The 15,528-nt window shown below is 43.5% G+C and overlaps 1 protein-coding gene and 1 non-coding gene across 2 annotated transcripts; both read left to right on the forward strand.

Annotated features, from left to right (window-relative positions):
• Nucleotides 1-1,166: 1,166 nt before the first annotated feature.
• On the forward strand, nt 1,167-1,239 carry TRNAR-CCU. The gene has a single exon. It is a non-coding gene; the product is annotated as a tRNA-Arg (tRNA).
• Nucleotides 1,240-5,802: 4,563 nt separating this feature from the next.
• Nucleotides 5,803-6,687, forward strand: LOC119296763 (1,4-dihydroxy-2-naphthoyl-CoA thioesterase 1-like). The gene is made up of 2 exons (XM_037574839.1): nt 5,803-6,135; nt 6,230-6,687. Exons 1-2 carry the CDS (start codon nt 5,803-5,805, stop codon nt 6,425-6,427), a joined length of 531 nt encoding a protein of 176 aa, XP_037430736.1. The 3' UTR covers nt 6,428-6,687.
• The last annotated feature ends 8,841 nt before the right edge of the window (nt 6,688-15,528 follow it).

Below are 15,528 nucleotides of genomic sequence, written 5' to 3' on the forward strand. Positions count from 1 at the left end.
CAAAGTTCTCAAGGCGATGATTGAGAACATAAGAATTTTGGTGTGTATTTTTCTTATTATAGTGACCATCCATGTCATTGCATACACTCCATAATTTAACAACAGTTGCTAGTTTGAACAAACAAAGATTCAACAACCTTAAGCATAGGTCACATTTACTAAATCGAGCAAGTTCACCTCACAGTTACTAACTAAAAAGATCTAGTAGACCTAAACATAGTTCTAGAAAAGACTGTCGTTCTAAACAAAGATTGCTTGTGTGAAAATTAAGCATAACTACCACCGCATCGCCCTGTGCCTCGTCGTCATCTAATGAGATGTTAATGACTTCTCCGGTCGACGATTTGGTGGCGTTGACCTCCGGGTCCTCCATGTTGAGCGCATTGTCGTCGCCAAGCACTACGTTGTTGTAATGCTTGAAGTAGTGGCGGCACCAGAGCTCGCGTTGGTACTCCTGCTCCAAATTCTTCATGACCCACCACCACAGCTCCTCCTCATGCGCCACCCTCCACACCTCCTCCTGGCGCCCTGTCTCGAGGGAGGCGGCGAAGGCGTCCAAGATCTATGTCTCCTTGATCTCCATCTCACGCCCGTCGATCTGTGAGGCCGGGAGGGGCTTCTTCTTCAATTTTCCGTCACGTGAACGACATCGTTCGGTTCCACCGATGTGCACTGTATACCAGAAGATGTTAGTCCTTGCGCTGGTATGCAGGGCACATATGTTTTGCTGAGCCCAGGTGCCACATGTGCACGCTGGAGGGTGGTCAGCGTGGATCACAACAGTGGTGGTGAGGATGAACATGCCAATGAAGGAGGGGACGGTGGCGGCGGCGATGGCGTGTAGCGGCCGAGGTAAGGATCACTGACGTAGGCGCCAAATATGGTGGCGAGACTGCTCGAGCTAGAGAAGATGTTGAGGAGGGTGGTAGCGTTGACACTCGACATGTGGTACACCGTCCTCAGGTACACCAACATGTTCTATATATAGTGTTTCGATCGTCCCTAGCTTTTACAATGTCTCAGTTCCTTGTGACAAACAAACGCATATTCGTTTAGTTTTACTAGTTCAAAATTAAATCAAAAGATAGGGATTCGTCTTTTGTGAAATTCGGTTGCCACTTGCCAAGCTGTTTCTAGAGAACATCTCATTAAATTTTCTCATAGTAGCGCCTGTAGCTCAGTGGATAGAGCGTCCGTTTCCTAAGCGGAAGGCCGTAGGTTCGACCCCTACCTGGCGCGTTTTTGAATTTTGTTTTTCCTTTGGATTCCAACAAAGCTAACCTACCTGGCGCGTTTTTGAATTTTGTTTTTCCTTTGAATTCCAACAAAGCTAGGCATGGGGCTTGTGTCTATAATCTGATGCAGTATTGCCTCCGACGAAGGCGACTCAGCCTCTTTATCGGACACTTATCTTCATCTTCCCCTCGTGCTCAGGTATAGGAACGTTTCTTTTTCTAACTCTCGATCGTTCTCGACAGCTGCTAGCTGCATGTACATACAGTACAGAGACAGAAAGATAGCAACTGGATCGTCATGATCTATCATTTAATAGTTTTGTATCCAGATCACCCATCCAGCGAGGCTTTTCTAGTTGTTACCCCTTTTGTTTTGCGAAATAGCTGTTACCCCATTTAATGGAAAGTTTGTCAGTTTTATCCTATATAACGATTTATCATGTGATTCTTATGACATGTACTCCCTCCGTTCCAAATTACTTGTCGCAGGTATGAATGTATCTAGATGTACAATGGTTGATAAGATAGTCTTATTTTAAGTCTTGCATGTAATTTAGAGATGACAAAGAAAAATATCTACAATGAGTTATCTCTTAGTCTTATCATCCATAACTAGCTATTCCTAAAAACGTGATGAGATATATTATGGTAAGAGATCATCTCTTATCTTCTCTTAAGAGAAGACAAGTCTTTTCTTATGAGTTCTCTTTCACCCACTTTATTATTTATCCTACATGACACTCCTAAGATAGCATCATTGTACATGCCCTTAGTTGTCAGGTACATACAGCATGCCACGTCATAACTTTTCTTATGTTGTTATTTTCTGCCCCCGAACAGGTAAAATGTTTTATAGCTAAACACAATTTCTTTTCTAGTGATCATCGGGAGTACATACGCACCGCTTCAACTTGATGAGCTTTTTTTCATCAGGCAACTCTTTGTTTATTGGTTCCATCTCATTCTTCATCATATTTGCTGTGAGATGTTGCATCGACAACTTTTTCTAGCAAATTATTGGCGGAGGGTGCTATAGTAGAGATTCTTTGCTTCTCTAGTAAAAATGAGGACGATGTCTCTACACATACACTGCATATGGTTGAAACAAAACCAACCATGCCTAATGTTTTTGCAAAGGTACAATAATAATAATAATAATAATAATAATAATAATAATAATAATAATAATAATAATAATAATAATAATAAACAATGGAGTCTAGGCCACGAGCACGACAAGCGTCCAAACTCACAAGCCACACGGAAATTCAAGCAAACGCACAAGCTTAATTAGGTGCAATGTGCTCTCTCTCTCTCTATGTTAATCAAGCATTTGAAAATTGTTAAATGTGTATAGAAAAAATCTTTCTCATGTATATGAAAAATGTATACAAAAAATATACAATGTGTATGAAAAAAACTTGATCATCTATTCAAAAAATGTCGCAGCTTGTGAAAAATGTTAATCAAGCATTCGAAAAATGTTTCTAATGTATACGAATAATGGATACACAAAATATACAATGTGTATGAGAAAAGTTGATCATATATTTGAAAAATATATTAATCAAGCATTCAAAAAATGATAAATGTGTATAGAAAAAATGTTTCTAATGAATATGAATAATATATACAAACAATATACAATGCGTATGAGAAAATGTTGATTATGTATTTGAATAATGTTAATCAAGTATTTGAATTTTTTTATTCAAGTATTTGAAAAATATTAATCAGGAATTTGAAAAATGTTAAGTGTGTATAGTAAAAAATGTTTTCCATCTATATGAATAATGTATGCAGAAAATATACAATGTGTATGAAAGAAATGTTGATCTTGTATTTTCAAGATGTTAAGCGTGCATAAAAAACTATTCCTAATGTTTATGGAAAAATGCACAACATACATTAAATAAGAGTAGATATAAAAACATATATATTTAAAAGAATTTAAGTCTGTATTTAAAAAATGTTCACCATATATTTTTAAACTGCTAACCATGTATTCAAAAAATTGTTCGAAACATGTTTTTTAAGGAAAAATGTACATCATGTATTAAAAAAATGTTGAACGTGTGTCAACAATAATGTTTCACGTGTACACTAAAAATATATGTTGTGTAAAATTGAGAAAGAAACAAAGAAAACCAGTGAGAAAAAAAGAAGAAAATGGAAACCCCTAAAAAACCGGTGAAGAAATGAAGAAAATCATAAGAAAGAAAACAACAGAAGAAAAAAACCCCGATATAATCAGACAGTCCTGCGACGAAAACCACCACGAGGGGAGGTCCTACTCGGCACCTTAAGCACCTCCGAAGCGAACTGGCACTCACAGGAGAACTAGTGGGCCGGCCCGTAGCGCACAGAAATACTGTAGCGCAAAAACCACCAAAAAAAGGAGTACTACGCGGGGAGTCCAACTCAAGCCACACCTCTCGCGCAAGATCCTGCATAACACCGGACCATTCGCTTACTTCCGATTAATTGCAGCGCGCTACGCTTAACAACTATCCTAGCGGCCCTATGTGAAAGAGAACAAGTTCACTAGTATGGGATTATTTTTTACCAATTGACCGGGCAGGCCAGTTAACCGTTGACTGTTCACAAAATATGTGTAAGTTTTTTGAAAAAATAGGAATTAAAAAACCATTCACAAAAGAAAGATCACTGGTTAAAAAAAGGTTCACGAATTTAAAAGAAAAAACTCACAAAATGGAAAAAGGTGCATTGTTCTTCAATTAAAGTTCATCAATTTTGAAAAAAGTTCATTCGATTTGGAAAAAAGTTCATTGATTTTGAAAAACAGTTCATCGAATCTGAAAGAAAGTTCATCGAATTTGAAATAAATTCATCATAATTCAAAAAAATCATCGAATTTGAAAAAAAGTTCATCGAATCTCAAAAAAGTTCAGCAGATTTGACAAAAAGTTTACCAAATTAGAAAAAAGTTTATCAAAATTTTAAAAGCTTCATCGAATTTTTAAAAAGTACATCAAAATTTAAAAAGGAAAGGGCAAAAGAAAAAGGAAAAGGACAAAAGAAAGTAGAAAAAGAAAGAAGAAAAAGAAAAAAAGGAAAAATAAAGAATAAAAGAAGGGAAACGTTGCTTCTTACCATATCCGGCTTGGTGGCGGTTTGGTAAACATAGCGTGGTAACACGAGGGAGGTCTCTAGTTTTATTCACCGGAAGCGCATTGTTTTTGCGATTTAACAAATGAGAAGAAAAATTAAACGGGCCGGCCCAGATGGCGGGAGGTGGTGTGCGCTGCAAGCACCCGTTAACAAAATGCACGTTAACGACCCTAAAAAAAAACAAAATGCACGTTAACCGGCGCCTGCAGCGCAGAATAGGATTTGCCCAGAATTAACGCAGCAAGCAAGCGAGCGAAAACCCGAAAATGGGCCGGGCCATAACTGCGGGCACTTCCAGCGATAGCCAAATGGAGCAGCCATCATGTCTCTGTCCATCACCATGTGAGGAAAATGATAGCCAAATGGGCCAGGCATCACGCAAAGGATGATATAACTGATGGTTCACATACATCTAACAAAAGGTCCATGGGCTGTATAGAGTTTCGATGGAGATGAGGTGGCTCTGACCTTAGCCGTGCGTGCCGCTAGCTGAGCTGCTCTCATCGAATTTGAAAAAAAATACATCAATTTTGAAAAAAGTAGAACTATTTTGAAAAATGTTCATCGATTTTGAAAAAAAGGTTCATTAATTTTAATTAAAATCCGTCAACTTTTAAAGGATTTCTTCAACATTTATTTTTTTATCAATTTTGAAAAAAGGTTATTGATTTTGCAAAGAAAATCACGAATTTGAAAATTTTCATCCATTTTCTAAAAATTTCATATATTTTGAAAAAAAAGTTCACGAAACACATTTATTAAAGGAAAAAGAAAACAAAAAATAAAAGTAAGAAGATAACTATAAAATCTGAACAAAACAATTCCAAGAAAAGAGAAAAAAGAACAAGAAAAAGGAAAAAAAGGGGGGAAAATGAGAGAAAAGAAGGAAGAAGAAAGACCGAAGAAGAAAGAAGAAAAAGGAAAAAAAAAAGAAGAAGAAAAGAACGAAGATGTAAATAAGCACATCAAATGAGGGTGGCCGGTTGGTTACTGTGCCGTACAATGAACAAGTAGATCGTGGGTTTGCCAAATATACAATAACAGGCGCCTGAAGCGGCAAATAGGAAATGCCGCGATATATAGCTCTCGCGTCTCTCTCTGTCCATCACCATGTGACGAAAATGATACCCAAATGGGCCAGCCATCACACAAAGCATGGTATCAATGATGGGTCACGTCCGCTTACCCAAAGGCCCATGGACCGTATAGAGTTTCGATGGAGGTGAGGTGGCTGTGGCGCTAGCCGTGCGTGCGCTAGCGGTGCTGCTCTAGAGGTTGGTTGTTGACGCTACCGAACAAAAAGGTCATCCAACTACACTACTAGAGCTTCAGCACTGTGCGTAGTACTGCAAGCGATCATTGCACGGCTGGCCCTGCTTCTTCTTCATCTACGTAGAGGCGGCCGGGCGCTGCGAGGTGCTCCCACGTAGCAGCCATGGCGGCGGCGAAGCCCGGTAGTAGCGACATCGACACGGCGGAGCTGGACCGAGTGCTACACGCGGTGGGCTTCCAGATCGAGACGGTCTCCCCCACGCTGCTCGCCGGGAGGCTACCCGTCACGGAGCGCTGCTGCCAGCCGTTCAAGGTGCTGCACGGCGGCGTGTCGGCGCTGGTGTCGGAGGCGCTGGCCAGCATGGGCGCGCACATGGCGTCCGTCTACCGCCGCGTCGCGGGCGTGCACCTCAGCATCAACCACTTCCCTAGCGCCGCCCTCGGCGACGTCGTGCTCGCCCGCGCCGTCCCCGTCCACCTCGGCCGCTCCACGCAGGTCTGTCTGCAGTCTGCACTGGACTCCGAACCTAATCGTCTAGCTATTCTCCCTCTGGCTCGGACATGCATGGGATAATTCAGAATCAATTCAGGTGTGGGAGGTGAAGCTGTGGAAGATGGACCCGTCGGCGGAGATGAAGAAGGGGCCGCAGATCGCCGAGGCCAAGGTGACGCTGCTCTGCAACCTGCCCGTGCCGGACAACCTCCACCACGCCGGCGACGCCCTCAAGAAGTACGCTGCCGATGGCGCTGCACCTGCACCAACCACCACCGCCACCAGCAAACTGTAAAACTAATTATGTGTACGATATGTCTACTAGTTAAACCAGATTCTAGCAGTTAGTGCGTGTTGTGTACTTGTGTTGATCCGTTCGTCGGTCGATCACAAAAAACAATGTTCTGTTCTTGAGTCGGTTCAGTTAGTTTGTCCATCCATTTACACGCACTGATGTTCTTTTGATTGATTGATCAATCAGTTGGATCAGTTGGGGGCTCTACAAGTCAGCACGATCAAAAGCGTGCCCAAGAAAAATCGATGATAATTAAATACAAGTGCAAGTTAGTAGACCAAACAAACACATCATGTGCTCTCACTGTCTGTGCCTGCATTTGCTCACTCTTAGCTCACTTCATAGTAACATTAACTTCAAGATATTGTTTTTCTCTATTTTTTTACTGGAATTCAAAATATAGTGGCTATACTGCTCATGGGTAAGTGATCTAATCCTATAATGCAGGTCATACTACTCGTGAGTAAGCAATCAAATACCGTTTCAACTACTCGTGAGTAAAGAGTTAACCACAAGCAAGTATCCTGAGCGACTTTCATGGCGGAATGAACAAGTTAACCAAACAAGAACGTCATATATATGGCTTTACTAAGGCATTTGCCTTGTGCTCTAATCATATATCTTGTCGACACTAGTGGTGGGTCCAGGACCGAGGCCGGGGGGTCTGGGCCCTGGGCGTGCAGAATAAATACTGCCTTTAGTATAGCATCTTGGGCACTGTAGCCGGCCTAGGGCCCGGGATTTGGCCCAATCCTTGGTCCGCCCCTGGGCACCACTATGGTGACAAACTACCCATGTGGCATAGTACTCATGAGTAAGCGATCGGATCATAACAAAGATGGTAAGCAATCGAATCCAAAAATACCGGTGAAACTGCTCCTGCGTAAAGAGTTAACCACACACGGGTAACTTGGCGTGACTATCAATGTAAAATGGACACGCAAAGCAAACAAGAATGCCATATATCTTGTCATGATTATCGAGTCAGAGCCCACGTTGTGAGTAATTGATCACATCTGAACATACTTACTACTCGTGGTAAAGAGTTAACCACAAACGAGTATATATATCAATGCGACTACGGAGGCAAAGTGGACAGGCTACCCAAATAAAATTGCCATGTATGGCCTTATAATATAAAAAACACATTTGCGTGTTTTTATAAATGATTGATTTTTAGCCATGATCCGCGACTTTGTGTGTTTTGAGAAAAGGGCGGAAAGGAAAAGCATGCGGTACTATCGAACTTGATGGTGTTCTATGTACAAATAGCAAAGTTCTTGCATAATATTTGCAAAGGATTTTATTACCTGTTGTTTTACATTTAATGAGTTTTTTTTACCAACTCAGTACATTAAGCTATGTCCACTTTAGATCATTGGGCTGTGTGGGCTTACAGAGGTATGCAGTTTTTTTTATCACATGCCTACGGCGAGAGCCCCACATTACTGGACGCCTCTATGTCTCGCTTCACATGAGATAGAGGGAAGCCTCGCCTGAAAGGAGGCACGAGATGGGCCGGCGCAAGCGCACTGGAGGACAGAGCCTCGTTTTTTTTCACGTTTTTTGTTTTTGTTTTTTTGCTTTGTATTTTACTTTTGTCTATAGTTAAAAATATTCTAAATAAATATATTACAAAAAAACTTTACGTAAAACATTTGAAAAAATGTTAACCAAGCATTTGAAATATATTAAATGTGTATACAAAATGTATAAAAAAACTTGATTATGTATTTAAGAAATGTTAATCAAGCAGATGAAAAAAAATGTTAAATAAGTATTTGAAAAATCTGAAATGTTTATATAAAAATGCTGACCATGTACTAAAAAATGCTTAGAAACTATTTAAAAATGTGAATAAGGCATTTAAAAGAAGTTAAATGTGTATAGAAAAAAAATGTTGAACATGTATTATTTAATCATGTACTTGAAAATGTTAATCAAGCTTTTGAAAACGTTAAATGCATATAGAAAAAATAGTGACCATGGGTTCCGAAAATCTTAATATTATTTTTATAATCAATCATAAGAAAAATGTTAAAAATTTGTACAGAAACAATGTTGACAGTGTATTAACTAACATGTTAAATGCGTATTAGATATATACCAAAAAAATAAAATGTGTATGGATAAAATTAGACATAAAAATATAAGTATTAAAAAAATGCTAACCATGTATTTTAAAATTTTAATCTTGTATAATAAATATATTTTTGATGTATACAAAAAATGTTGAATGTGTACCAAAAAATTTCACAAGTGTTGAAGAAAAAAAACCCAACAAAAATCGATAAAGAAACTTAGAAAAACAAAGAAATCCAATAACACCCTAAAGGAGAAACAAAGGAACCAAAAAAACAGAACGGAAGAAAAGAATGCAAAATAAGGGGAATAGAACGTCGTGAAAGAAACATGATGAAAACCGATGAAAATCAAGAAAGAAAAGGTCATCAATTGCCAAACAAAAGGACATATATGGATGGATGGATGGATGGATGGATAGGATAGGTTCATAACCTTCATCCAACTACACTACTATAGCTTCAGCACTGTGCGTACTACTGCAAGCAATCATTAAAAGGCTGACCCTGCTTCTTCTTCATCTACTTAGTGTCTGTTACACCTGACCTAACGAGGAAAATATTTACCAGTCAGATGTATGCAAACCCAGCACACGAGAGCCATGCATGAGCTGGCCTGAGTCTAATCTTAAAAAAAGACCATTGCTGAGCATGAATTTAGTTGATCGCATTGAATTATAAGGACAAATACAGAATTACAGATATATAGCATTATGGAAACATCACCTTGGTACGGGCACAAACTCGCCCGCAGCTTTACCACGGGCTCCTCCTCCTCCTCCTCCTCCTCCTTGATGTTGTTCAAAGGGAAACCACTCCCACTCCCTTGCGGGGTCGCCGAGGGCTGGACCTCAACGCTAGCGGTGCTACCAAGGAAGGTGCTCCTAGAAATGATGACACCATTCAGAGGGAAGTCACTACCCTGCGGCTGGGCGGTCGCCGAGGGCTACACGTCAGCATCATTCCCCGCCTCCGCATCTGCCATAGTTGGCGCCACCTCCTGGATGCATGCAACCGGCGAGGACCTTGCGAGGCCCTCGCCATTCCTCCTCTCCTCCCCGAACCGCCCACCGAGTGACAGCCTGAGGCTAAGGTCCACCACCCCCGGCCCATGTATCCATGTGATGGGCCTTGTGCTCGCCGTCATCGCCCCCGCCGATGCCCTCACGCTAGAGCTGGACGGAGGGTACATGGGGCTACAGATGCGAGCGGCTGCGGCTGCGCGGCCCCGGAGCGGTGCCGCTGTGCTTCAGTTTCACCTTTAGCTTGTCCCGACCGAGCAGAGGGAGGGGCTTTTTGGCCCCATCTCCGGCAAACTCCGTGCGACCAACAGACGATGACGACGCAACAGCTCACCGTGTGTACCCGTCTATCTATATCTAACCGTAGTTACATACATTTCAAACTTTTTTTCAACAAACCGGATGGAACTCATGCAAACTTGGCCGGATTTCATATCAACATGACGAATTTAATGCAAACTAGACAAAGACGGTTACATTTTGGACATACTTTCAACTAAAAACAAAACGAGACTAGTTTAGGTCCGGCGGCGGCGGCGGATATCCATTCCGATGATATGATACCCTCGACTAGCCTACTGGCGGCCGTGGCGGGTCTCTAACATCGTCCCCATGACTGGCTGTGGTGAGCCCCGGATGTATATGCTTCAGCGTAAAGGAGGGCTCGCTTCCCCATCGCTCATAGGAGTGGAACCGCCGCCGGATACTTCAGCCGGAGGGGAAGGGTCCCTACGCTGCACTGACCAAAGTTGGTTCTTGGGTAAAAGGACGACGGTGGCCGACGAGAGGGCAAGACACCGGCTGTGTACACCGGCGGTGCCTCGACGGTGGTCTTCATGGGATCCAAGCGGCGGCGGCCTCCTGCGTTCTGCTTCTCCTTGTTGATGGCGGCAGGCGCAGCTGTGCGGGCCACCACCTCGTCAACATCTATGTAGTCGGCTTCTTTCTCTGCTTGCATGGTGTGGCTATGCGCACGTAAAGGACGGATGGTGTGGTCGCAGGCACTGACGCGGTACGGCGCAGCGTCATCGACGGTGCTCGTGCCGCAATGCTCCCCGCCGTGCCGGCCTGGAGCAACTCGCCACTCCTCCATGAGCTAGCGAGTTGCTGAACCATGTGTCGGCTTGGGGCTGCAACTTGCTCCGTCAGGCTAGGCGAGGGAGGTGGAGCGGCGAGTTGCTGAACCATGTGCCGGCTTGGGGCTGCAACTTGCTCTATCAGGCTAGGCAAGGGACGTGGAGCAGCGAGCTTCCTCGCTTGTATCTGCCGGACTCGGCAGGCCACCTAGCTGGAGAACTGCTCTTCCTGTTTGTCGGATGCTATCATAAGAGTGGGGAAAATGGTGGAAGGAGGAGATGTGGAGCGGCGGAGTGGTGCAATTCTTGCCTGGTCTCTGACCTCGTTTAAATTGAGGGAGCACGGGACGAGCTTTCCTGGCGTTGTATTTAATGTTGGCCCGCTCGTGAAAAGACATGTGGCTAGAGTAGTTTTTTCGGCTTCTACGCGGGGTTTAATGAAGGTGTTTGAATGCATCGAGGATGCGTGTTCAGTCAGGCGTTAGAATCAGACATACCTTCGAACTGAAAAATTATTCTACCAGTAAATTGTAGATTTTGTGTCGAAACTATATGTGTGTATCTACATGTTAGAAAAGAAACTATGATGAAAATCTCACTCGAGTCAACTGCATCAACTTAAGTTTTAAGTAAGACTCTAAAAATAAAAGATTCACCCATGTGATCTGTCCCCCTCCCCCCACCCACGCACACACAAAGAAGAAGAGAAAAAGTCATATGGCGAGTTTTTTTTTTTGAGTGGGAAAGCCTCTCGTATGATTTATTGCTTTGTCAACAGGGTTACGTCGTGTAAAACATAAGGCAATAAAAAGGATGGTGGATCAACTCTAACTGATTATCATAAGCATGTTTTGCAAGATGATGAGCCACATGATTAGCTTCCCTGGGACAAAACTCAAAAGAAATACCATCAATCGTCTGGGCTTTCGCAAAGCATTCCACCAAGGTTGCAGTATATGGACTGAACATATCAACCTCACCCTTGCATGCATATTTATCAATTCCAGCGAGTCGGATTCAATGAGAATATTTGTGCAACCCAACCTCTCGAGCAGCTCCAGCCCCTTCAACATTGCCAAAGCTTCTGCTGAGGTGGCATCAAGAGTAGAGCATTACTTTCATCTTTCTGTACCGCCTAATGAGCATTGATGTTGAGCGTATATACCGTGAGCATGAAAATGACGGAGTATGTTCACCGTTTGGTCGTTTGATCATCTTTGATTTATCTTAACTATTTTTTCTATGTATGTTACGGTGGTCGCCCTCAGGTAAGTATGCCAAATTAGTGTGATGACACAAGGAAACACCTAAAATTTGTCGCAGAATCTGGATAGTCTAATCTCAGCATGAACTGCGAGGAGACCAAACAGTCGCGAGAATCATGCGGAGGCTAGCACAAAGGGATCACCCCCTTATGTGCTGCCATGCAAACCCTACACGCCCCGACCTGGACTACCTTGTGTATCACCCTCATGTTTTAGGTGGTGCTAAGCGCCAACTAGCTGCAGGCAGAAAATACTAAGCCGTCTTCATACCCGTTTGATGCGCGCATGTGTGACTCTTTGATCTCCTTTTACCTCGGCACTCTTGCCTCTTGTGGCACTGCTCCAGTCACGTGGCGCGCGCTACACCAGCATGCCCTTCCCTTGCAGCATTCATGCATGGACCACCCCACACTGATCACCTAGCACCACGCTCATGGCATCAGCCACCACGCCGTCCCATAGTCGTAGCACCGTCTGCAGCATCGCCACACTCATCGCATCATCACCTTGCAGTAGCAGCTTCACTCGTCCCCGTCGCAGGAACAACTCCACCGCTTCCCTTGCAACATCGCCTTTGCCTTGTCGTCGGCAGCCATCGTAGCTGCAACTCATCTGCTCCCTCACATCACCAGCAATGGTCATTGCAGCACCGCCTTACCACATCCCGATGACCGTCGATGGATCTCCAACGAACGCTGTCTTGCATGACCATCATAGATAACCTCCAGTGGCTTTGTAGCAATGTTCTCAAGGCGATGATTGAGAACATAAGAATTTTGGTGCATATTTTCTCTTGATTATAGTGATCACCTATGTCATTGCATATACTCCACAATTTCAACAGTTGCTAATTTGAGCAAACAAAAGATTCAGCAACCTTAAGCATAGGTCACACTAACTAAATCGAGCAAGTTCACCTCACACTTACTAAGTAAAAAGATCTAGTAGACCTAAACATACCTCTAAGAAAAGACAGTCGTTCTAAACAAAGATTACTAGTATGCATAATTAAGCATAACTGCCGCCGCACCGCCCTATTCCTTGCCATCGCCTGATGAGATATTAATGACTTCTTTGGTCGGCGGGTCCTCCATGCTGAGCCCATTCTCGTCTCCAAGCACTACGTTGTTGTAATGCTTGAAGTAGTGGCGGTACCGTTGGTACTCCTACTCCAAATCCGCGATGACCCACTACAGGTCCTTCTCGTGAGGAGCCACCCCCACACATCGTCCTGACAGTCTCGAGGAAGGTGACGAAGGCGTCCAAAAACTATGACTCCTCGATCTTCATGCCGCGCTTGTCGATCTGTGGGGCCGGGAGAGACTTCTCCCTCGATTCCATCTGTGAGCACTGCCGTTCGGCTCCACCGATGTGCATTGTACACCAGAAGACATTAGTACTTGGGCTTGTATGTAGGGCATATCTGGTTTGCTGAGCCAGGCTGCCACACATTGCACACTGGAGGGTGGTGGGCGTGGATCGCAGTAGTGGTGGTGAGGATGAACATGCCAATGAAGGAGGGGACAGTGAGGATGAACATGCCAATGAAGGAGGGGATAGTGGCGATGGCAATGGCGGTGTAGCGGCCGAGGTAGCTAGGTATCACTAACGTAGGGGCCAAAGACGGTGGTGAGATTGCTTGAGCTAGAGAAGATGTTGAGGAGGGTGGTGGCGCTGACACTCGGCATGTGGTACACCGTCCTCAGGTACACAAACATTTTGGACAGTGTTTCGATCGTCCCTAGCTTCTCGAACGTCTTGTTCCCTGTGACAAAAAATCCATATTCGATTTGTTTTACTAGTTCAACATTAAATCCACAGAAATGGATGGTATTCATCTTTTGTGAAATTCAGTTGCCCCTTGCCTAATCGTTTCTATTTTCCATTTCATATGAAAATTATCCATAGCAGCGCCTGTAGCTCAGTGGATAGAGCGTCCGTTTCCTCCGCTGCCTGTACATCTATATCTATACCAATATAAAAAGACCCAGTGAGGCAGATCCAACAAATCTCGGTCATCCGTTTACGTTCATCCAACCGTCCTTATTGTCCTGATGGGAGCGACTAAACACGTTTAGCACTAAGCAATACTTTCTTTTTCCTGATTATATCTTCCTGGTCTGCTTCCTTACGAACACTTCGCATGAAAGGAAACCTCCGCACGTTCAGGATAGAAGGGAACCACTGCAGCGTCGGGGACGCCGCCTCGCGCCACCCAAATAGCCTCGAGCCGCTGCACGCCGCCGCCATCACATCGACCTGCCGCACCAATCAGGACTCACCCCCATCGCCTCAATCGAGCTGCCACACCTTCAGGGACGCCGCCCCTCACAGCTCCGTGCTGCTCCCAGCCATCGCCTCACCTAGCCTCGGCCATCAGCGTCGCCGCCTGAACTGCTTGGCCGGCCGTCGGGGACGCCGCCTAAACCGCCTGGCCTGGGCCGTCGGCGACGCCGTGAGTTCACATCTCCCCGTCATCTCGCACGGTCAGGGGATGTGCTACCTTCAAACACACCGCTGCCGGGCCTGACGTCCGGAGAGGTCTTTCATTTGTACTGTCTTTTGTTCACCTTATTATGTCTTTCGTCTGTACCATCTTCACATTTCATAGATTGGTTCACGTGTGCTATCTGTTTTGGCATATGTGATGTAGTGATTCACGTTTCACTTGCCTAAGATCGATCAACCGAAAAGTAGCCCCATATACACTTGATAACTGAAGCCAAATCAAGCTTGTTAACATAGTTTAAAACTCTTTGATCGGTGATTTGAATGCAGGCATTTAGCACTTAAGCTTCATTACCAGTGTGATTTGCATTGTCTGAATTTTGCTCATCCATGTTCATGATCATATCATACTGATTTCACTGATTTTGTATACACATCTCGCAGATCCTAAATAGTCATTCGGGTGCTTCTCCGCTACGATCAGGATGTGCACTAATTTGAATTAGTAGCGAGGTACGATGGATTTCAACATGTATATGACATGCAAGGTGAAGAAAGATGTGTGAGCACAAGTTATATATCTGGACACCCCAGTGAAATAAAAGGTGTGTGCTCACCGTTCACTAATTTCATCTTCAATGTATAATCCCATTATGCACACAATAGCGGATCAAACGATTGATTTCACTGGAATCATACTTAACTTGGCTGAAACGAGCTCCGGTACAAGCTTTTTTCAATAAGCCATTGCTTTGAACTACATTAACAAACTTGAGCTATATCTCTAAGGAAGCCATGTTGATTTTTATGATTCAGAGATTCTAATTCTCGAGAAGAACCATAAGTTACCCTGATGCGAAGTTTAATTTAGCAGTTTTCTTTTGCTGTTATTAAATACTTCAGAAGTTGTTGTCTTTCATGTTATTTTGATTGATTGGGTTTTCTTTTGTGGTATCATATGGTGAGTTTGTCAAGATCGGGATTAGCCATAAGCATGCGATATTAGGTATCACCTGTAATAAATAACCATTCATGGATAAAATATAGTGTTGACGTTGATTCATTCATTAATACTATCTCAATTTGGCAAATGACAGAGATAATTGTAGCACATATGTCCGCTATATACTGCCTCTGATCCAAAATAAGTGTCGTGGTTTTAGTTTACCATGACATTTATTTTGGATCCTCGACACTTATTTTGGATCT

Source organism: Triticum dicoccoides, chromosome 5A (genome assembly GCF_002162155.2).
Source record: "Triticum dicoccoides isolate Atlit2015 ecotype Zavitan chromosome 5A, WEW_v2.0, whole genome shotgun sequence".
Classification (NCBI taxonomy): Eukaryota; Viridiplantae; Streptophyta; class Magnoliopsida; order Poales; family Poaceae; genus Triticum; species Triticum dicoccoides.